At 44.7% G+C, this 24,928-nt stretch overlaps 1 protein-coding gene across 1 annotated transcript in view; it reads right to left on the bottom strand.

Moving 5' to 3' along the window:
* SCAP (SREBF chaperone) overlaps window positions 1–24,928 on the bottom strand; it is a 59,210-nt gene that overhangs the window by 20,765 nt on the left and 13,517 nt on the right. Inside the window, exons 2-3 of the mRNA XM_079116697.1 lie at window positions 17,372–17,591; window positions 1,833–1,962 (exon numbers count right to left, since the gene is read on the bottom strand). Of these exons, the coding sequence (XP_078972823.1) occupies window positions 1,833–1,962; window positions 17,372–17,493 (252 nt within the window). The 5' untranslated portion in view covers window positions 17,494–17,591. The remainder of the gene's footprint in view (window positions 1–1,832; window positions 1,963–17,371; window positions 17,592–24,928) is intronic.

The raw sequence follows: 24,928 nt of genomic DNA, 5'->3' as shown, positions 1-24,928 counted from the left end.
GGGGACACCCTCCTAGCCAGCCAGATTAGCTGAATCAGCCCTGGCCATCAATGGGATGACAGATGTCACAGGACATCGCCCTTACATCCTAGAGCCACTGTTGGGAGGAATGAGAGTAGGGCTGACCCAGAGAGGACAAAGCCCAGAGAGGCTCAAGCCGTGTGGACCTTAAAAGCAGCCCTGCCCCCGCTATGAGGTACAGGAGCCAAAACAGACCCTTCTCGCTCACTCTGGTTCGGGTTGAGTTTTCTGTTCCTGTAACTAAAACAGCCCTTACCACTCCAGTTTCACTGCCTGTATTTGTATCATGGACAGTCAGTGGAGGTGAGGTAACTGACCACTGAGCCACTTGATACTGAAGACTACACAGAGGCCCAAGTCTCCCTATCCATCCGACAGGGAACTGGGGGCTCCAATCAGAAAGAGAACACTGACACTTCTGATCCTGAACAACCACTCGCTGTCACTATCCCAGGCCAATGAAGGGCACTGAGGAAAGAGGATGCAAACCGTATGCACACGCACGCACACACACATACACACAGGGGTCTTGTTAAACATCTGTCCCTCACCGTCAGGTCCAATGTACCCCACCAGACAAGAAACGTCCACAGACACAAGACTAACCTGTTAGGACCTGGAAACCATCAGTTCCATTTTATAGGAAAACTACACTATAAGATCAACAAAAGTGAGAGGTTTGAACCAAGAAGGTCCCACGGTGAACCAATGGTCAGGCTGGGACATGAAGCCACAGGTTGCCATAGAAATGATTCCTACCAGCATCGGACCATGCTCCCTCTGACCCTCACCGGCAGAGCCCCCACGCCAGGGTTGTGTACTTCCTATTGACACCCTGGGCAGTGGTCACACACACGGTGCCACCAGATATGTCTTGATTTCAGCAACAGTAAAGTTCACATTAAGTTACTTGGCTGCTACATTAAACCAAAAAGAAAATGGGTAGAAAGGTGCCTTTGCTATCAAAGAGAAGGTGGGAGAGCTCTGGTCCCTGAACTCTGCTCTACCTCCTCAAGAGGTTCAGCAAGTCCAGCACCCACCAAAGCACTATGTTGGAGGACATGCCCTGTCCATTACACGGCAGGAAAAATGTCCAGAGATGAGCTACTCAAGCGTGCTTATGTTCCAAATCATGAGAGCAGAGTTATGGTAAGTCAGGTCCCTAGGCCAGACTGGTTTTTTTTTTTTTTTTCTCTCTCTCATTTACATAAGTACTGAGCCCAGAGACAGTCAATGGAGAACAGTGCAGCCCAGGAAAAGCAGTAAGCTGGGGTCAGTGTTGGTCCACGTGAACTAAATAACTGAAGCACTTGACCACCTCTTGTAAAAAAAAAAAAAAAAAAAAGATCAAAAATGCTACACTTTTTACCTGACTGAATCATAAGGATAAAGTAGAATCTAACATCTGAGAGAATTAGGTGCACGCTGCGAACATTAAAAGAGTGTAGGGATTCTCATGATTGAACACTCAGCAAAGCTCAGCTGTTCTCATGACCACCCAAGGGGAAGGAGCAAATGGCCTGTCACCTGACACCTGCCCAAGTGCGTAGGCAGCCCAAGTATGGACCCAGCCCCAGCTGGCCACCACTAGGTTGACTGCAGGTCCGTTTTTGTAGGACAGTCACACTTCCGCGTCATTTGGTGCTTTCTTCCAATAAAGGTTATTCATTAAATGCATAACTAAACCTCTCTGGTGCCTTCATACCTCTGTTCAGGTACGTGAATGCAAGCTGGCCACTCGTGCTCAACCGCCCTGGCCAATCAGCGGCCGGCCGCGCTCTCCCCAGCACAGCGACGCGCGGAGCACCTACCCACTCAGGCCGCTCGCTGGGCTCTCCTTGTTTGCGGTCAGAGTCCGCGGGCGGGGGCGAGTAGTCCTTCACCGGGGTGGAGAACTCCACGGGTCCGGTGCCCGGCAGGGGGAGCTTCAGCAGTGGGTAGCTGGCATAAAAGGAAAGGAGAGAGGAGTGAGGATGCTCTGCAGGCGGAGCCGCGGGGACCGCGGGGCCACGGCAGCCGCAACTAAGCTCCCTGCGGGGGGAAATACGGACAATCCCAGAACCGCGAAATCTCAGGGCGCAAACCAGAAGTCACCTGGTCCGGGACTGTCCCGACGCACTTTAGTCACGTTAAGCTTACAAGCAAGTCCAGTTGATAGACTGGTTGAATGTTCTCGGACTAAAAACAAATTATAAAAACAAACAAAAAACCCTGTCAAATAGACTTAACTATGGGGGGGGGGGGGCGGTAAAATTCAGATGGATTCTGATTCAGATGGCTGAGCAACTGCTCCCCTTAAAGGGGCAGACCATGACAACTGTGTAACACACCAAGGATGTGGGTTACACCGCACCAAGTGGACACATCTTAAGCAAATTAGAAACTGGCCTTGCGGCCAGAAGCGGTCACCCGTCTGTAATCCTAAACAGGCTGAAGCAGGAGAATCAGGAGTTCAAAGCCAGCCTCAGTAACTTAGTAAGGCCCTAAGTGACTCAGAGAGACTCTGTCTCAAAATAAGATACAAAAAGGGCTGGGGATATGGCTTGGTGATAAAGCCCCCTGGGTTCAATCCCTGGTACCAAAACACACACATGCACACACCCCAAAAACAACAAAACTGGCCTTGCTTTAACAAATAGATATGCATTTTGTTGTAGGTCCCACTTAAAAATAAAACATTTTAAAAATTCACAAATAACTTGTATATAGCTCAATGCACAAATCTTGTATGCCAAGCACATGCTTTAACATTGAGCTCCAGTCTCAGTCCAAGTTTTGCCTATTTTTGAATGTCACATAAGTGAAATAATCCAGTCTACTTATGTATTCTTTTTGTGACTGGCTGTTTTCACTCAATCCACATCTGCTAGATTCCTGCACATTGCTGCACGCCGTGGATCATTTTCATTCATCCGTACAACTCCACTGAATGCATACATCACAGTGCATTTTTCTACTCCACTGTCAAGAAACATTTCCCTGTTTCCAGTTTGAACTATTAAGGACAAAGCTATGAAGGTCATGCTTATATGTGGCTTTTGGAGGCCATATATTCTGATTTCTGCTGGATCTACCCCTAGGATGGTTTTCTGAGTCCTGCAGTGTACATGGTTAGCTTAAGACACTAGCAAAGTTTTCCAAAGCAAGTGTACAAACTTATGTTCCCAGTATCACCAGTGTTAGGATAGGGGCTCTGGCTCCAAATCCTTGCTACCACTTAACACTGTCCATCCAGTTAATTTTACCCGTGTGTTAGAGGAGACAGTGGCATCTCTGGGGCTTTCTTTCCAGTGCTGGGCAGTGAACCTAGAGCTTGGTGGGTGTGAAGCGAGCACTCCATCACTGAGCTGTGCCTTCAGTCTCACTGTGGTTTAAAATGTGTATTTTCCTGAGGCCGGGGTTGTGGCTCAGTGGTAGGGCACTTGCCTAGCACATGTGAAGCACTGGGTTCGATTCTCAGCAAGAACACATAAATAAATGAATAAAATAAAGGTATATCAACATCTAAAAAATTTTTTTTAAAAATGTATATTTTCCTGAGAAGAAACAATGCTAAAAATTGTTCAAAAGCTCACTGGCCACTTGGTAGCTTCTGTGAAATACCTCTTCAAGTCTTCTGACAAAATTTTTAAAATTTTAAATATATGTACTACATTAATCACAAAATAATTACATAGTTTCCTTGCTATCACTAAAATAAATTTTTCACTTTTCTCTGGCTTCTTATCTCAACCCACCTACATTTAAAAACACTGAGTATGTATTATGTGCTTGGGCACTGAGAATACAAAAAATAACACAACAGTCTGTCTCTAAGATGCTCTGATTAAGAAAGAAGATTCTTTCAAACAATTATGATAGAATATAAGATTAATTTAGGCTGTGACTATCAAGTTTGCATAGTAATCATAGGATGTAGTCAGATTTTGTTCTCCTTTTAGAATATGCATATATATTTTGGAATCTGCTCTTGTCTCTAGGCTATGGAAGTAGAAGCCCAGAGAGGGGTTGAACAGTAATGGAAAACTCTTGTAAGATCCTTGTATGCGCCAGGATCTAGTGTAAGCCCTTAAGAATACTTCTCCCTAGGAGGTGAGTGCTATTACAATACCCATTTTACAGATGAGGCATAGAATGATTAAGTCACTGGTTGAAAGTCACCCAGCTTTAGTCAATTAACTTAGGTTTTCAACTCAAGCAGTCAGCTTCAAGCTCTGTCCTCTTCAAATTGAACTGGAGATTAATACAACATGAAAGCATCTTTGGGGAATGCAAAAATCAGCTTAAAAAAAGCTTTTAAAGTCACAAAAAGCACTAGACATTAACATTTCCCCTTTAGCTATCGTCCTACAATCTAGGGTATGTCCAACTTGGGGGAGGCAAATGGTAAAAATGGCAGAGGGATCCAAGTGTGATCTGCTGCTTCTTCTAATTTTTTTTTTTTTTTTTAGATATACGTGAGAGTATATTTTGACATATTATACATACATGCAGCATAACTTATTCTAATTAGGATCACATCCCTGTGGTTTTACATGATATAGAGATTCATTGTGGTGTATTCATATATGTACACGGGAAAGTTGTCTGATTCATTCCACTCTTTCCTATTCCCATCCTCTCTCCCTTCCCTTCATTCCCATTTGTCTAGTCCACAGAACTTCTATTTTCCCCCCTACCCCGTTGTGTGTTAGCATTTGCATATCAGAGAGAACATTCAACTTTTAGTTTTATGTGGGGATTGGTTTTATTTCACTTAGCATGACAGTCTCCAGATTCATCAATTTACCAGCAAAAGCCATAGTCATTTTTTTTCTGGCTGAGTAATATTCTATTCTGTATATATATCACATTTTCTTTATCCAGTCATCTGCTGAAGGGCACCTAGGCTGTTTCCATAGCTCAGCTATTGTGAATTGGGCTGCTATAAACATTGATGTGGCCGAGTCACTGTACTATGCTGACCTTAAGTCTTTTGGGTATATACCCGGGAGTGGGATAAAAATATGGAATGCTTCATGAATTTGCCTGTTATCTTTGCACAGGGGCCATGCTAATCTTCTCTGTATCATTCCACTTTTAGTGTATGTGCTGCCAAAGCAAGCACTCTGCTTCTCCTTTTTTGGACATCTTACCTTGCCAGTTCTGGGAGCTGGGCTACCAATAATGGGGCACCGTAGCCTGGTGGTGTCCTTCAGTCATCATTCGTTCGACAAATATCTGAGCATCAGTGCAGGGCCAGACACCGTGCAAGGCCCAGAGGCGAACGAGACAGGAGGAATCTTTGCTGTCTTTAAATTTACATTCTAACTATACTGCACCAATAAAAAGTGAGGGGAAAATGTACATTCTACTGGGGTGGGTGGTGATGTAGAGGACACACTGGAGTGAGAGGAGGGGGATGAGAGGAGACAGACTGGAAGAAGGCACATCCCCAAGCAGAGGAAAACTTCAGGCCATCCCAGGAGTTCACCTGCAGCAATTCAGAGCCTGTGAATTAGGGTCAGATTAGTGCAGGCTACATGTGGACTTCCCAGCCACTTCCGTTACTTTAATCTTCCTTCATAATATATGGCTGTCTGGTCACCCAGTCAACGGGCTCCCTTAGCCTATCAGGCGCCTCCTGCTAGGCTCATGCAGTCATCTATCTCGTGGTCACCTTGGCCCCATGGGTTATCCCCTTCCTGAGCTACACCCGCCCATCAAGGCCTGTCCACCTACTTTCTCCCTTAGTGCAGGTCCCTTTGGCCCCTCAGTGTCACAGCTCCCTGGTCTGACACAGCCTGCCTGCACATATGCTTTGTTCCATTAGCAGTTGGGTATTTTTTTCCTTTTTTTTTTTTGGTGCTGGGGATGGAAGCCAGGGCCTTGTGAATGCTAAGCCCCTGCTCTACCACTGAGCATCACCCTCCAGCCCCACAAAAGTAGGTTTTCAAAATACTGCTCCCTCTCAGGTCCAGGAGTTTTCCTGTCAATATAAGGAAGCTGTGAAGTCAGCAGTGCCCCCAAGGAAAGGACTGTGGCCCAGGAAGGGAGTGTCCCCTCCCCACACCTCCTCCTCTTAATGATTTTTATTTAACTGTCTTTTCTTGGTTGACTTCTCATTCTTTTTTAAAATTTTTTTTTGTAGTTGTAGTGGACAGAATGCCTTTATTTTTATGTGGTGCTAAGGATTAGATCTAGTGCCTCACACATTAGGCAAGCACTCTGCCACTGAGCTACAGCCCCAGCCCAACTTCTAATTGTTTGTATTTTCAATATGAGACCCAAGTCCTTCCCCCCCTATCTGTTTATATCTATCTACTTCCCTCTGCTGTCTCACTGTATTCCGTCAGCTCTGCTGTGCTGGGGTCTTGTTTTCACCACCTCCAGGTGTTTTCTAATTTCCCTTCTGGGATTTCTTCAGCCCATTGTTTTTTGTTTTGTTTTGGCACCAGGGATTGAACTGGGGGCCCTTTACCACTGGGCTACATCCCCAGCCCTTTGTAATTTTTTTAATTTTATTTATTTATTTTTTGAGACAGGGTCTTGCTGAGTTGCTCAGGACCTTGCTAAATTGCTGTGGCTGACTTTGAACTCACAATCCTCCTACCTCAGCCTCCTGAGTTGCTGGGATTTCAGGAATGTGCCACCCACCATGCCCAGTTCCCAGACCTTTAATTTTGAGACAGGGTCTTACTAAATTGTCCAAGCTGGACTCAAACTTGTGATCCTCCTGCCTCAGCTTCCTGAGCAAGTAAGATTACAGGCATGCACCATCATACCCAGCTCTTAAGTATTTTGTAGATAGTATGCATATGGATCTTATTTTTTAATCTAATGTGCTAATCTCACCCTTTAAGAGGCTATCTTAATCTATTTCATTTCATGTGATTATTGATAAAGGATATACTTCTGCCATTCAGCTGTTTTCTGCATGCCTTGTTTTTTTTGTTCCTCAATTCCTCTAAGACTGTTGTTTTTTTTCTTTTCTTTCCTGTTTTGTGGTGTGCCATTTTGCTTCCATTCTCTTGGGAAATATAATTAATATCTTAAATTTATAATGACCTGTGAATAATGCTGTCACAGGTTCAACAGCAGATCTGAGCAGGCAAAAGAAAGCATCAGTGAATGTGAAGACAAAGCAAATGAAATCAACCAAGTCTGAAGAGCTTTTTTTTTTTTTTTTTTTTTTAGTGGGGGAATGGTACCAGGGATTGAACCCAGAGGCACTTAACCACTGAGCCACATCCCCAGCCCTTTGTTTTTAATTTTTATTTTGAGACGGACTAAGTTGCTGAGGCTGGTTTTGAACTTGGACTCCTCCTGCCTCAGTCTCTGGGACGGCTGGGATTACCGGCCCCTGCACCCAGGGCTTCTTTCCAATAGGATAGAAACATTCTGCTCTTACACATATTCATCCTTCTCCCCTTAGATCACTATCATCAGATTACATCTTTATACATTCTGTGCACACTAACACTGATTTATAATCATTGCTTAATGCAATAATGCCTTTTTAATCATGAAGGAAAAAGAAGTTACAAAGCAAACCAAAAGTACTGTAATGCTGGTTACCTTTACCAGTCAATGTTCTTTATTTTCCCTTATGGTTTCCAATTACCATTCAGTGTCCTTTCATTTTAGCCTGAGGTTTCCTTTAAGTTTTTTTTTTTTTTTTAATAGGGCAGGTTGACAGATAAATCTCTCAGCTTTTATCTGGAAATGTCTTAACTTCTTTATTATTGAAGAATTGTTTTCTGAAATACAGAATTCTTGCTTAATGGTATTGTTCTTTCAGAACTTAAATAACTCTCTGCTTTCTGGCCTCCGTGGCTCCTGAGGAGAAATCAGCTATTAATCTTATTGAGATCCCCCTGTACATGAAGAGCTGCTTCTCTTTTACTGCTTTTGGTTCAGCCAGGAACAGTGGCACATGCCTATAATCCCAGTGGCTCAGGAGGCTGAAGCAAGAGGATCGCAAATTCAAAGCCAGCCTCAGAAACAGCAAGGTGCTAAGCAACTCAGTGAGACCCCCATCTCTAAATACAATACAAAACAGGGTTGTGGATGTGGCTTGGTGGTTGAGTGCTCCTGAGGTCCAAAAAAAGCCAAGGCTTGGCTGCTTGGAAGTAGGCAAGCAAGGCTGTTTCTGGACATACCTGAGATTCTACTAGGGAAAGGCCCACACAATGCCTGGCCAAGGCAGAGCTGGAGCCAGAGCTAGGTCTGCTGGAGCTTCGGCTCCACTGCAAGACAAAGGCAGCAGTACACTTTCTTTATCTGTGCTCATCTTCCACACATGCTGCTCAAAAGTATGCTGACTACACTAAACACAACCTGTTTCTATGAACCCAGGAGTCGGCACACTCCAGCAGGAGGAGACCGAAAGGAAGCACATGTCAGTGTCCACTTTCTAGGATAAAGTCTCTTAGAAGTCCACAGGTTTGCTGTTTTTTTTAATTTGTTCTTTTTAGTTATACATAACAGCAGAGTGTATTTCAACATACTGTACATACATGGAGTATAACTTCCCATTCTTGTTGTACCTGATGTAGAGTTACACTGGCTGTGTACTCAAATATGAACATAGGAAAGTTACATCTGATTCATTCTATTGTCTTTCTTATTCCCATCCTCCCTCCCTTCCCTTTGTTCCCCTTTGGAAGTCTACAGGTTTTAAAAAGCTTAAAATGGCTCAATCCTTCTCAACCATGCCCTGGAGCCCACATAACTCCTTGTGATTTGTCCCCTCTTGCTTCTGAGGCTGTGAACCCACAGGAACCTCCTGCGCATGCTTCCTTGATGGCAACACATTTCAAGGCCTCAGCTGAACCATCTCTCTCTCCAGGAAGACTTTCTCTGTTCCCAAAATACTAGGTTGGGGCTGCTCCTCCCAAGAGCTGTCAAAATGCCTGTGCCTGCCCCATGTGGCTCCTATTGCTCACAGTGGACCTGCTGTTTCTGTCCTGCACAATGATGATGGCTTCTCTTATGGAGCCCCTACTATGTGCCAATCATGATCTAAGTGCCTTCCATGTATTTACTCATTTAAGCTTCAAGCAACCCAATGAGGCCTGCAGAAGCACATCCCCACTAGAAAATCACAGACCAGTATGTGAAGTCTGTCCTCTTAACATCATGCTTTGCTGCCCTGTACTACATTGCTGACTTATTTGAAAATTTTAAGAACCATACATTCCTTTTAATATAGACAAAAAAAAAATCAAGAAAAAATTCCACAGAAATGTGAAAGGCAAGAGAAAAGTCACTATCCACAGCGATCAAATTTCAAACCAAAAGGAAAGTCGGGGAGCAAATTGTCAAGCAGTTTTCAGATGTCAGAAATACTTATTGTTCCTAGATCAGAAAAAAGCAAAGACCTAAGACATTTTTTAAGGAAGAAACTACCCAGGAGTTTCTACCACCAACCCCCATGTTGCTTCCGCAAAACTTGTTTCTAAAACCAGATGATATCTCTGTGCACCCTGATCTTACAGGGCAGAGGAAACAAAGCAGTTTTCTAAAACCTCCCTGCCTTTCCTGTCTCAGCTCCACCCGTCTGTTGCTCAGTCCAAGCACTTTTATCTTGACTCCTTTCTCCTACATCCCACATCTGGTCCTCAGAAAATCCTGAGGGTTTCACCATCAAGACACATCAGGAATCAACCATGTCTCACCACCTCCATGGCTTCCTCTTAAACCAAAGCAACCATCAACTCTCACCTAGAATCGTTCACTGGCCTAACTTGACTCACCGATTCCAGTCCTGAAATCACCTCCTTATCTCCTAATCAGATCTGTGGAACTGAAGTTCAAACTTCTAATGTGGCTTACAGAGTTGGCTCAGTCATGACTGGTACCCTTCTTCACCCATTGGCCACACACCCTTTTGCTGTCTCACCTGTATGGCCTATCCCTACAGGGGCACCAGAGACCTTCTCAGAAGCTGCTGGTGCCCTACCCTCATGCCCTCTGATTTTTTAATTTATTATTATTATTTTTTTTGTACCGGGGATTGAACCTAGGGGTACTTAAACCCTGAGCTACATCCCCAGCCCTTCTTTTTTTTTTTTTTTTTTGCGGTGCTGGGGATCGAACTCAGGGCCTTGTGCTTGCGAGGTGAGCACTCTACCAACTGAGCTATCTCCTCAGCCCCCGCAGCCCTTTTTGAGACAGGTTCTTGCTAAGCTGACTAAGGTCTCACTAAGCTCCTGAGACTGGTCTCAATACTCCTACTTCAGCCCTCCCAAGTAACTGGGATTACAGGAGTGTGCCACCACACCCAGCTCATCCCCTCTGGGTTAGCGGGAAGCAGCTGTTAACCAGCAGCTCATGCTGCTAGGTCAGGAGCTGGCAGAGGACAACCCAAATCCAGTTTTTTTTTTGTTTTTTTTTTCATGCTAAGGATTAAACCCAGGGACTTGTGCATACTAAGTATGCACTCAACCACTGAGCTACACCCCCAACCATGGCCTGTTTTTGTATTGTCTGTGAGCTGAGAATAGTTTCTACATTTTTAAAGGAGAGACTGCATGTAACCTACAAAGCCTATAATATTTACCACTGTGATGGGCTGACAGATATGACTCCATGAGAATGTTATAGGCCAGACTCTAAGGGAAATAACTAAACAGACTCCATTTTACTCTGAGACTCCATGTTATGTAGGAAATAAGCTTCCCCCATGGGAACACTCCACCTCTGTACCCATCATCAGTTACTTAGTGTGACATATTTAACAATACACAATGACAATTCCTATGTAAAGAAAAATTGCTCTCTTTTGATTCCTATTGCTCCTAAACAATGTACCATGTGAACAGTGATTGTGTGGATGTTAGTAACCATTCTTTAGTTCGTACCTAGGTAAGGGTCAGTTTGACCCACTTCCCCCTCTGTCAATGATCTCACATGATTTTAATGTGTAATTCTGAATCATAGCAACAGACACTTATAATTGATGTGATTTTTGGTAAAAGAACCCCTATGACCCTGTGGTTGGGGCTGTTCTCCCAATAGCCATTTTTTGGGCCATTGTGTGAGACAGTCAGCCGGCCGGCTTAATAAAGACTCTCAAATTTGGATTTCTCAGTGGTGATCGGTCTGTTCTTAAGTTGCGCCCCATAACACCACCTGGCCCTTGATAGAAAGAGTGTGCAGGGCGGGCTGGGGAGATAGCTCAGTTGGTAGAGTGCTTCCCTTGCATGCACAAGGCCCTGGGTTCAATCTCCAGCACCGCAAAAAAAAAAATTTATGTGTGTGTGTGTGTGTGTGTAAAGAGTGTGCAGAGCCCTGGCTAGATGGTCGAGCTCCCCACTCAGGTGGGGAGCACTGAGCTGTCCATAGCCTCCTGTGTCCCCGGCAAGCACATGCAGCTGCTCAGGGCAGTAACCTGCGGGGTGACGCACCCTCCCGGCCGTCTCCCTGTGAGTACTGTTTCACCCTGTATGTAAGCCACCTGAACTCAAACCCATGTCTCAGAGAAGACCACATCAAAACTCGTGTTTGCAAGTGAAGTCCAGTGGTACTGCTGCGGGCTTAGGGTGTGACTCTTGTGCTCCTCCTCTGGGGGTCAGATTCCCAAACACCATCCTTGCGTCCCTGGCCCTGGCCTCCCCTCCCAGCTTAGGTACAGTGTCGGCTGCCACCCTCTGGCAGGGGCCTGAGCACAAAAGCAAGGAGAGCTGGGCCAGATGTGTACACCCTGCTGCACCTCGAGGCACGGTGAGGTGGCAGTCACCCCATCCCAGGAGGGCAGCACCACAGCACACCTGGTGGACATCCTGGCCTCTGACCCACTTCCATTCAAGTATGTTTTAGTACCTTTAATGATGCTTTCCTCCTGCTTTTTGAATATACAGCCCTGCATTTTCATGTTGCATTTGATCCCACAAGTTATGCAGATGGTATTGGGTCTACGCTCTTCCTATTCTCACCCCAGTCTTCTATGATAGGATGCTCAGGACTCACTGAAGACATGCAGAGACAGTGACCACAGAAATGACCAGAGATGTCACACCAGACACCTTGGAGATATCAGAGGTGGGAGATGCTCCTTTTCTTTCTTTCCTGGGGAGAACAATGCAGGACTAGGCACAAGAGAGTGAAAGACTAAGGGTTACTCCTGCAAATTTCCAATTTCCTGCAGGACTTTCAGAGCTTTTATGGGGCTTGTGAAGCTAGGGGTTACTTCTGCTTAGAAAGGGTTCGGGCTTTGGTTGAAAGAGTCAGTGCCATGGACAGCTGCAGAAAGCTGGCCAACTGGCCTCAAGTCCAGGCTTTAGGGTAGAGGTCTTTGAGCTGGGTACACCTATAATCCCAGTTACTTGGGAGGCTGAGACAGAAGGATCACAAGTTTGAGGCCAGCCTCAGTGACTTAGTGAGATATTGTCCAAAAACAAAAAAGATAAAAAGGGTTGGGGATGAAGCTCAGTGGGAAAGTGTCCATGGGTTCAACTAGTACCACCACCGAAAAAAAAAAACAAAAAAAAAGGTGCTTTGAAACTTCATTATCAGCTATCCAGCCTGACCAACCACAACACAGGCAGACAGGGCTTCATTTATTCCTATTTATTTCTTGTTCAAGAAAAGAACATATAAATGTTTCCAAAGAATGGTCACTTGAGCAGAGAAAGAGGGAACCTGTTACACAGCCCCTTTGTGTGACCAAAGGGACCATGGTAATCAGGAAGGACATGTGGACAGAAGGGGAAGTTGAGAAGCAGAGGCCATCACAACCGAGGTGTCTGCCACAGCCTGACGGTACCACTCCTGCAGAGAAACAGGAGTGGGAGAGGGACCAAGCCTGTTCTCAAGCACCGGCAGGGTCACCAGCCTTCAGGAGGCTTCGTGTGCCTGTGCCAGGATTCCAAGCTCCTCTCCAAGCTGAAACCCACGCTGTCTCTCCATGAGCATCACTCTCTGACCTGCACAGGGCCAAGCGGGGGAGGTCCCACTAGCCTGGCACCCTCTTCTTTTACCCTGTGGTGTACCTCCCACTCACTACAACAGGTCCAGAGCAACAGCACCCTCTGCCTTGCTGGGCCACCCCTTGAGTCCCAGTGGCCCTAACCTCTAGGAAATGTAAACAGATCGCTCTTGCCAGAGTGCCCATTTGCTACCAGTTTCATCAGATTTTCCCAGAGGAAAGTAGCAGGCGCTTCACCTAGGGGCCGAGCAGGAAGAACACTAACAACAGCTCACTCCAAGGCTCAGCACGGAGGTCATCTGAAGTAGTGTCCTCAGCTCTTAGCCACTGAAACCCACAGCCACAACAGTTCAGAGAAAGCCACACACCCTTGGTGCTATTTGAAGGGGTTCTGACTCCTGTGTACACCCACCCCCTTTCTCCCAGCAGTCTTCTGCCTGATGGAGAAGGGCACATTCCTAAGCTGTCACTAGTCATCATTCTCTCTAGCCCTGCTCTGGTGACCCAGTGGTGGTGAATAGGAGTGAACAAAAGTGTTGTTACAGCTCAGGTGACTGCTGGATCCAAACAGGGATATTAGGTGCAGTAGTCCTTTGGATTCAAGTTGAACAAATTTTTCATCCCAGGAGGACCAAAAAGCAATTAAATGGAACTTGAATATCTAACCAAACTACTAAATGTTGTCTATCACCCACACTGTTTCCTCTAGGCACCTGAGACTGGTAAAAGGCAGAGCCACTCTGGACAGAAAAGTTCAGAAAAGTTTCTCAGGATGGAAGATGATAGTGAGACTTGAATCCTGGGTCCAGCATCTTTGGTCTCCTGGCCAGAAAGTCCCAGAATCAGTGGATTCTGAGGTAATAACTGATCATCTGCTATCATCAATAAAAAAGGGGAGAAGATGGTGCTTATTCTTCCTGCAGGCTTGGGCAGGTGTTCTCATCTTTGTCCTCTGTACCTAGGCTAGGTCGCATCTGCTGTGCACATTATCCAACCAATGACCCTGGGCTGAGATGGGAGGAATTGTTTTTGGTTTTGCTGTTTTGCAGCATTGGTGACTGAACCCAGGGCTTGGGTATGCTAGGCAAGTGCTTCATCACGAGCTACACTTCCAATCTAACACGGTGGGTTTGAAGGAAAAGACTGTCTCTACACTGAATTTGGCCACCTTTAAGTGAATCCTCCTTTGGGCTTTCTCTTCTGTTTCTGTTGCATAGTTGCCACTCTCCTAAACAGCCTGTTCTCTGCCTAGGCAGACCCTGCCTGGCCCTGTTTCTCCCACCACAGCTGCAACCCTTTTCTCAGGCCTCTTGTTCAGGGAGCAAATTCCTCACAATGAAAGACAGCAGCACCTGTGACCCTCAAAGTTCACATCCCCGTGGTGGAGAAAGGATGCACACAGATCTGCACTTACTACTTCCTAGCTCTGGGAGGCAAATCTCATCTTTCAAAGAATCAGGGGAAAACAATCATCTCCAAGGGTGTTAGAGACTAAATGAAGTCTCGTGTGATGGCACCTGATGTCCCACAGAGCTGGTAATCAATAAAAGCTGATCTTTCTTCCCTCCCATAAGCCCAAGCCTGAACCTCGCCCCCACTCTCAGAACAGGGGTTCAGCCAGCTGCTAAATGGAAGGTGGACATTTGTCCAACTCAGCTGCAGGTGAGTTGTACTGGTAGTTACATAGTGTCAATATTCCATCTGCCTATTCCCTAGTCCATCCCATTCTTTTTTTTTTTTTCTTTTGCAGGGGGTGGGGCAGCATGCCAGGGTTTGAACCCAGGGGTGCTTTACCACTGAGCTACATTCCAGTCCCTTTTCACTTTTTATTTTGAGGCAGGGTCTCACCAAGTTGCTGAGGATTTCACTAAATTGCTGAGACGAGTCTAGAACTTGTGATCCTCCTGCCTCCACCTCCCGAGCTGCTGAGATTACAGGCATGTGCCATTGTGCGCCCAGCCCCTATCCTATTCTACTTCACCCCAAGTGGGGGAAGTATCCTCCATACTAGAAGCCTTAGCCATCTCAGAGAGTTTTCATAGCAGAGGCCTCACGCTGTATATCCAAGGACAGTCTATTTTGAAACACTTGTATATCAAATTACTCATTCAAAGATAAGACCCAACTGCACCCAACAGCTGCCACACACATTAAACTGCTGCCAGGAAACTGCCTGGTCCCAGTCACTACGCTAGGTATCCAGGAGACAAATGGCAAAGAAGAAACACCTTTCCCTTTTCCTGTAGCTCAGGCTATCTGTGAAAAAGAGAACAACAACTTACCTCTTCAACAGAAGGCAATATAAGTGACAATGACCATGAGTACAGCCACAAACTGTCATAGGAATCAGAATAAGAGAGGAAACACTTGGGCTGGGGATTTAGTCAAGTAATAGAGCACTTGCCTAACATGTGCAAAAGCCCAGGGTTCAATCCCTAATACTCTAAAAAGAAAAAAGGAAATACTTTAGCTGAGTGATGTAGCAGAAGGTCAGGGAAGTTTTTCAAGAAAGAGGTAGCATACTGTTTCCTGGTATGGGAACCAGTCAGAAGCAAATTTGGGGGCCCATCCCAGACCTGATGAAATCAGAAACTCTGGAGTAAGACTGAGCAATCTGTATTTAATGTGTCCTCCAGGTGACTGATGGTTTGGAAACCACCTCAGCCTATAGGCCAGCCCTAGAAAGTACAGCTTTGAAAGTTCAAGAGAGAGGTGTCAATTAACTCAGGAAAAGAATGAGAAAACAAAAGCTGTGTTGCCAGAACATTCCTAATTCATCCAATTTAGCAAACTTTCAACACCAATACAAATGCACTGAGCCAGTGAGGAGAGGCAGGGTGAGAGTGCCTGGGGGCCTGGATTTGAACCCAAGTTTCCCAATTTATCAGCTGTGGGCTCGACAAATCTCTACACTTCCAACCCCCTTTGTTAAGTGGAAGTATAAGTGGACCATTTCAAAAGGTTACCCTGAGGACAGGTGAGATCTTTGTTACATAATTGAAGCACCGACCAGTCACCCACTAGGACACACTCCACAGATGACGCTTCCTTTTTTTCTCCTGATGAGGGCAGAACTTTGGACCATTTACAAGAAGACTGAACTGGAGGTGCTGTCCTAAGCCTCCTTCCAGTACAGCCCTGACACCACCTGCACATGCTAGACACACAATGAATCTGGAAACCACGATTCTTTCCAGAGGAAAGAACAGTAAGGTGTGCTCTCTACATGGCCATCAGTATTCTAGAGCAAAGGGTCATCAGGTATCATCTTACATCAAGTCCCTCCTTTTACAACCCTGCCAGCCAGTCTTCAGGCTTCTGGGAGGCCCTAAGAAACACAGGCTGGTACCAAAGGCACCTATAGCTCTCACTACAGTCCTTGGCAACACAGCAGGCCCCAGGGATCAGCAAGAGATCAGAAGGAAGCCAGGCACAGTGGCGCATGCCCGTAATCCCAGTGACTTGGGAGGCTGAGGCAAGTTCAAAGCCAGCCTCAGCAACTTAGCTAGACCCTGTCTCTAAAAATATAAAAAGGTCTGGGGATATGGCTTAGTGGTTAAGCACCCCGCCTCCGTGTTCAATCCCCAACACACACACACACATAAAGGGAGGAAAGGAAGGAAGGAAGGAAGGAAGGAAGGAAGAAAGGAAGAGAGGGAGGGATGGAGGGAGGGAAAATAACTAGAGAGTAGAGAACCAAGTCTCTAAGTCAGTCAGCAAGAGGGTAACCAAGAAATTGATCAAAAGGATTTGGCACTGCACTTGAAGGCTCCTGTTCTTAACCAGGTACTAAAAGGAAAATGCCACTGTTAAGAAAGAAAATTAGAAGATCACGTTTTTAAATTATCTCTGAGTTTCTTACAAATATCCGTACTTTTTTTTTTTTAGTACTGAGTATTGAACCCAGGGACACTCTACCACTGATACATTCCAGCCCTTTTTTTTTTTTTTTTTTTTTTTTGAGTTAGGGGCTCACCAAGTTGCTGAGGTTGGCCTTGAATTTATGATCCTTCTGCCTTATCTCCTGAGTAGCTGAGATTACAAGCATGTGCCACTGTGCCCAGCTGAACATTATTTTGAGACAGTACTTGTGACATGAACAAATGTGGCAAATCATCAAGTCAGGACCAGTCTGGACTTTTTAATTTTATTGGCTAAACACCTCAGAAGTAGAGCTCTCCACTCAGCAACTATAATAAGCTCAAGTGCCCACTGCATAAAAAGGGGTTGGGGATGTAGCTCAGTGATAAAGTACTTGCCAGGCAAGCACAAGGTCCTGGATTCAATACTCAATTCCCAGTACTGCAAACAAAATGAAACAAAGGCAGTGTTGTGCCCATTGCATAAAAAGCCCAGAGTTCAAGGGCTCCATAGCAGTTAAGGTCAGGAAAACTATCGTCCCAAGACACTGGCCCACTAAATCCAGGGCCAGAAACATACCAGCAGGCTAAGATGCAGAGTCCTGTGAAAAGGATAATAGGGATGGGGTAGGATGCACAGAGCAGCCCATGGTTGTAGAAGGCCCGAGATATCTTCTCACGCAGCCTTTCAGTCAGGGTCATCCTCAGCTGAAGTCACCTTGCTGCCATCCCGGAAAGTGACCATGGATCAGCCTGGCAGTTGCTGGAAATCACTGATAATGGATACCATCTGCAGAAACCTGGGCAGAAGGGAGAAAAGCCAATTAACAAAGAGTACTTGGCTCTGCACACCAGGGGTGCCAGGGGCAGGTAGCAGTTATGTGAATGGTTCCAGGATGCCTATAAGACAGGTCTGGAGACTGGGGTCTACACACATACACCCACGGTAATCCCTCCAGCAACTCTGAGCCACTTTCCAAACAGTGTAACCCAAGAAGCCAAAGAACCTCCTCTATAGCTCTGCTTATAAACTCTCAACCTTCTTCTATTTTAGCTATTTCTAAAAGGCCACTCCCCAGAGAGCATTTTTCACATGTGGCACAGAAAAGCACACCTGGGTAACAGACATCACCTTCAGCTGCTCTCTGCCAAATGGGCATTTAGCACATCCTCCAGTGCCCCACTGTGCACAGGCCATGTTGACAGAAATCGTTGGAAAAACCTTTGCAACAGGATGCTACCTCCCCCAAAAAACCACATTCTTATACAAATGACAATTACTGATACAAGAATGTTCAGTGAGGTCACCTTCAACATAAAAACACCAAAAAGCTTAGGCCTCTTGAGTAAGAATCACCAAATTAAATGTAGTCTGCAACAGCATTAGGTGCAGCCTCTGGTCCTGGTCCTGGTTCCTGGAAGCATGAGGACAAAGGCCTCTCCCTTTCCTGCCTGCCCAGTAGCTGCCCCCTTTAACAAGGAATACAAACCCTCTGTGGCTCAGGGGAACCCACTCCACAGTATTTGACCATCAGGCAAGATGCCCCTCCCAGACTCAAGTCACACAGCCAGGTCTCTCTCACTTTGACCTCTGAGCAGAAAGGAGGAGGAACGGTATTGGTGTTGCTTATTCATCCCCAAAGAGGTTCCTGCACCCAAGATCCCCAGGCTGTTTTGGCTCCAGTCCTTTCTGAAGACAGGCTCATCAACTTTTCCTTCCAAGCTGTAATCCATTCCATATCCTCTTTTTTCCTGTGTTAGCCAAAGTTAATTTCTGTTGCTTGCAAACAAGGATCCTTAAACCAAAAAAAAATCAAATAGAAAACTCTAGTAGAAGGCCAAGAACCTAAAATTGTCTTCCTGAGCTCTCCAATGGAATTCATGTTTAAATCCACTTTTCCTGTTCCATGTCACTGTTTCTTTGGTCTGCACTCTAGGGAACCTGTCCAGACATGTTTGTGTCTTGGCTTGATTAAGCTCCCTGGTAAAAACCCAGGCTACAAAAATGACTCCTCAAAAGTGTCAAGGCCAGAAATGAGAAGGAGTCACACCACAACTAATACACAAGCTAAAAGGAAAGGTTGGCACTCCTTCCACCTTTCTGGAAGCACCAGCCTTAATTGCATGTACAATTTCCAGGCCAGGAACTTTCTAAGGAAATACTAAGAACTCTCTGTGGGCCCATTCAATAGTCAATGGATTCAGAAGGCAGCAGGTGATTGCTGGTCGGAGCAGCAAAGGTGCTACAGCTTCACCATTCACAAGGCTCACCCTGACATGAAGGCCAAAAAAGTCCCAAGCAGAGGACACACTACTGTGCTCAACACCCAGCACACAAAAAGACTCCCAGGAAGCAACTCGCTACTCCAGCCCAGCAAACCTTCCCTTCCAACCCTAAGGGGCAAACAAACACAAAGGAGATGTGTACCTACAGAGAGACTCTGAGGTTTCCCGAAGACAGGCAGCCACAGTCAGCTGCAGTTTCAAACCATGGTCCTTGAGGAGCCCCAAACCTCCCCGCTTAAACGTTTCCCAAAGATTAGGCCCTCCAGGAAATCCTAATCCTATTGCCCCAATCCCCTTCCCAGGACTCTCCTACACATACATCAGCCAACAGAGGAGAGGGGAGCCTACCTGTAGTTCAGTTCTTACACTCAGAACTATTAATATGGGGTAAAAGCTATCTAATTCACTTTCATCCTGTAACTAATACAAATCTAACTTGCACTGATCTTTACTAGTTACACTAATTATTAATTTTCACAGCACCTGGAAAACAAAGAAATCTAAATTCTAGTTCATTACACAGCCCACCTACCTGAACCCAGCAAGAGGAGACATTAATTCATCTCTACTCCACAGTATAATTTTAATGCAAAGCTACTCCAAAGCAAAATTTACCCAACCTAAGCCAAAAATTTGTTCTTATATTGCCCCACACTTACAGATTGCTACAGATCAGAATCTACAACTCTGCTTCCCAAGTCTAAAGATACGGCCTTGCTCTGGCGGCCTGAATGGACCATATTACATAAAATCATAAGCAATCCTGCCTCTGTGGAAGAACCACTATAAGCAGAAACAAGCTGGGTCACAAGTTGAAGCCAGCCTCAGCAAATTTAGTGAGATCCTGTCTCAAAATAAAAAATGAAAAGGACTGAGAATGCAGCTCAGTGGCAGAACAACCTTGGGTTCAATTCCCAGCACCACAGGAAAAATTTTTAAAAATTTTTTAAAAGGGTAAGATCATCAAAAAGTGACAGCCAGGTCAGGATTGGGGGTATACAGCCCAGTGGTAGAGAATATGCTTACCATGTGCAAGGAAGGCCCTGAGTTTAATACCTAGCACACAGAAACTTAGTAAAAAGAATTCCCTCTGCGCTCTTGTATCCATGCTTACGGAAGGATTCCTCTCTCACCCAGCTCCAATGTCACTGCTGCCTCTACTACCACAGAACTACATGGCAGCCAGGCAAGAGAAAGTGGGAAAAGACAAAGCATATAATAAACAAGAAATTTATTCCTCTACTCCCACTCCTGATCCACAGGATCCCCCTTCCCAAACCTCAGATTAGAAAGAGAAGGCTCCAGGTTTGGGCTGCCTTCGAGTCCAGGCAGGATGGAACAAATTGTACAGGAAACTCACTACAGTTCAGTGGTACTTCGAGTTCTAGTATCCTTCCCCAATCCATCTGCTACAATTTATCTTTCAGGGTACTCAGATACCTAATCCATGCATTCTATCCAGGAATTCCAGCTGCATTCTTTCAGAAAGAAATGGTAGAGTATGTTTACTCCACCTTAATCAGAATCAGAATCCTTAACATTTTTTGACATAAAAATCTTCAAATTTTTCAGGATTCTCTTTGCCATTGAAGAAACTTCCCACAACATAGTGTCGGTATCTTTCTTTCAATCACAGCATCATTTCATTGTGAGAAGTGGGTAGTGCTTTACTGTGTCTAACAAGTTTTCTACATAGGGCACATATTACTTTTATCTTTTTAAAATATTTTTGAAGTGCCAGTGTCTCGAGTATGCTAAGAAAGTGCTCTACCACTGAGATATAATCCTAGCCCATCTACTACTTTTATAATTAGAAAAAATAAGGACTACAGGCCAGAAATGCACAAAAAGGGAACAGAAAAAAATGTTAGTAGTAGTTGCTGGTCTTCGTGTGATGTGATTACATGCAGAAATTTTAACATTAATTATCTATATTTAACATCTTTTACTATGAGTATTGATTTTTGAATTTCAGATAGGAAGTTTTAAAATTTAACGTAACATATTGCAGAAAGACATACAAACTATAAACTAGCAACTCCATGAATTACCACAAAATAAATAGTCATGTAACCTAAACACCATCCACATCAAAAAACAACAGAGTATTATCCCAAAAGCCCTCTTTATAAGCCCCAAAACTGCTACTTCAATTCTGAAAGTAACCAATACACATCTCTGTACTACAACAGTATTGGAATACATTTCTGATTTAAGTTATTATGTTGAACTTGTCATGCCACCTTCCAAGTCTCATAGATCCCTTCTTATCCTCCTTCAATCCACCTGTCTCAGAGGTCAGAGTGGATACAGATTCTTTTTTAATTTTCCTGTGTGTGTATGTGTTATGGGGAATGAAACCAGGGGTGCTCTACCATTGAGCTACATCCCCCACCATTTTTATTTTTTGAGACAGGGTCTTGCTAAATTGCCAGCCTGGGCTTGAACTTGGGATCTTTCCACCCCAATCTCCTGAGTGGCTGTGATTACAGGTATCTGCCACTTTACCCTGATTCTATCAATGTCCTGGGCCAGATACCCTCTGTATATAGTACAAAGCCCAAATGCTTGCCCCTGCTCCAAGGGCTCTGCATAGCCTGCCCTGGTCCTCCCCAACTTCACCTTGTGTCACCTCCATGTCCCCTCCTGTCTTCCAATGCTTTGTGAATGCCAGCCTCATTTCCATCTCAAGGCCCTGACACATATTCTTCCCTTCTCTATTCCCTCTTCTCTTTATTGGCTGGCTCCTTTGCAGGCTTCAGGTCTCAGGTGATATGTCACTTCTACAAAAAGACCTCCCCTGACAATATGTTACCAGCAGTTTCCTTTACTGTACCTCACAGAGCCTATTTCTTCTCTTTCACAGCATTAAGAACTCTAATTGTATGAGTGGTTTGTTCCCTGTTTTATTATCTGTCCTCTGTCAAGACTATAAACAAATTCCCTGTTCATGATTGCACATCAGAGCCTGGAAAGAACTTGCTGAATAAGTAATGAGCAAAGCAACCAACCAGAGTCAGATACTGATTATCACGACAGTGCTCACCACACACCTTCCTCTCAGCTTCTGAGAGGTGTTCTCAGAGAAGGATAGATAATAACCCCTTTCTCTGAATAAAGTCTTTTAAATAAGGAGTCCTTCATCTATCCTATTCTTCACAACTGTCCCAGTGTAAAACCCCCTCAGCTTGGATTTTTCTTTCACCGTTCCCTCTTCCAAGGTGATTTTCTGAGTGTGGTCCCCAAAACAGCAGCAACAGCAACATGCAGAAGTTTATTAGAAATGCAAATTACTGATGTAGCTCAGTGGTAGAGTGCTTGACCAGCATACATAAAGCCCTGCATTCACTCCCCAGTACCCACCCCCCCAAAAAAGGGAATTATTAGGTCTACCTTAAATCTGATGAATTGAGAGTCTGGGATGAGTTTCAGCAATCTGTTTTAACATGTCCTCTGAGAACCACTGCCTTACCAAATCCCAGAACCCAAGAGTTGCCAAATTAAGTCAACTCTACAGTGCCACATTTTATCATATGCTAAACTTGACTAGTGGCAAGCAGGGCAAGATCCCCACAACCTTCAGCCAGCATGATTCTGAGAAGTCTCCTGTGTGATTTGGCTACCTGCATTTGCACTTCACCTCTGGTTCATCTTCCAACACTGCCAGTAGGGACAGCTGCCAAAAATAAACATCTGCTTGTGTCAGTCACCCTTTGCACAAAAGCCTTTAATGGTTCTCTAGGGACTACACATTCGAGGGTACATGTCTTTGTTATACAGGTACACTCGAAATGTACTGAAAATTCTTTTCAGCTTTCTTCATTTATCAAATAAAAATAACTTGCATTTATATACCATGTGCTAGACTCGGGCTGACTTTTGACTCTATGTCTCCATAAATCTTTAAAAATAAATAAATAAATAGCCACGTGCGGTGGCACACACCTGTAATCCTAGTGGCTCAGGAGGCTGAGACAGGAGGATCACAAGTTCAAATCCAGCCTCAGCAACTTAGTGAGGCACTAAGAAACTCAGTGAGAACCTGTCTCTAAATAAAATATATTATAGGGCTGGGGATGTGGCTCAATGGTTGAGTGCCTGGGAGTTCAATCCCCGGTATCCAAAAACAAACAAACAACAACAACAAAAAAAACAGGCACTTCTGTGGAAAGGGTTTGTAATAAAGATTCTGAGTCTCAACGGAAACACCCATGAAGCCCTGGGGTACAAAAAGCACTCAGGAACAACTGCAACTCCTGAGCAACAGGCCCATGGCCCATGCCCTTGTAAAACGAGGGAAATGCATGAGCAAAGGGAAAACTGGCATGAAACTGCAGCTCCACCCTGCCTCCACCTCCAGTCCAGCCACTAGTCCCGTCCTCTATAAATACTCACACCCCACGCCAAGGGGCAGCTGTCTTCTTCCTCTGGAGACAGCATGTTTTCACCCTTGAACATATTATCTTCTTTCCTAAATGAACCTGTCTATGCCTTTGTCTGGTACATGCTGAAATTCTTCTCTGACACAAATGCCAAGAACCCCGATGGATTGAGTCAAGTTCCCCCTTCTCTCTGGGAACCCTTCAGACCCTTCTTTGGAGACATGACACTTCGGGAGCTGGGTGCAGTGGTGCAAGCCTGTAATCCCAGATACTCAGGAAGCACTGTTAAATAAATAAATAAATGCCAATAAATAACCCAATTGAGAACTGAAATTTTTTGAATGACAAAAGCATCCTGAGTAAAAAAGTTAGCTGCAATTCATATCACTGACAAGGTGCTAGTTCCTTCATACATAAACAAATACATACAAAATCAATTAAAAAAAAACACCCAAAGCGCAAAGAAAACTGGTCAAAGGATATAAACAGGCTTTTCACTAAAAAGGAAATATAAATGGTCCTTCCATTTTATTGCAACCAGACAGATATAAAACTACCCCTGGGATAATATGAGCATTCATTCTACTACTCTTTCAACCTTTCTGAAGGTTGAACCAAAAGGTATAAGAGTATGAGGGTGTGTGAAATCTACATATGGAAACTATTTTTCACCTGTCAAACTGTTAAGATCAACCTGTGCGGTATCACAGTGTGGATGAGGGTGTGAATAAAGAGGCACTGTCACACGCTGCTTAGGAATATATGTGAATAAAACTGCTATGGAGGTTTATCTGGTAAGAGCTATCAAAATTACAAAAGCACATATTCACCAACCCAGCTCTCCTGCCTCTGCTAAGTGATGGGCAGATGCACTTGGCCATGGGTGGACTGATGCCCCAGGAAGTCACTCATGCCAGCACAAGTTAAAACTGCCTACAGTTCCATCAGCAGAGCTCTAACAAAATAAATTTTTACATCCTGACAATGGAATGTTATTCAGTTGTAAAATAAAATGAGGAAGCTCTTGTGTGTTTTTGTTTTGTTTTGGCTTTTTGGTGCTGAGGATGGAACCCAGGGCCTTGTACATACTAGGCAAGTGCTCTACCACAGAGCTATAACCCCAGCCCAGCTCAGCTCTCAAGTACTGACAATGGACAATCACAAAGAAACATTCAGAGAAAAAAGGGCATATAATATGCTACTTTCAAGTTAAAAAAAGAAAAGAGCTCTCTGTGTATTCATATATGCACAAAACACTACTGAATGGACACTTGAGAATAGGTAACAGCGGCTACCTGTGGGGAAAGATCCCAGTGGCAGGACAGAAGGGAAATTTCCCCATGTATACTCTTTTGTACCCTTTCAATTTTGTCTCATGTGAATGAATTCCTATATTAAAAAGTTAAAATGTGGGGCTGCAGATCTAGATCAGTTGGTAGAGTGCTTTCCTTGCAAGCACAAGGCCCTGG

The sequence above is a fragment of the Sciurus vulgaris genome (genome assembly GCF_902686455.1).
Source record: "Sciurus vulgaris genome assembly, chromosome: 16".
Taxonomy (NCBI): Eukaryota; Metazoa; Chordata; class Mammalia; order Rodentia; family Sciuridae; genus Sciurus; species Sciurus vulgaris.
The sequence above is the reverse complement of the archived record's forward strand: the minus strand, read 5'-3'. Positions and strand labels throughout refer to the sequence as shown.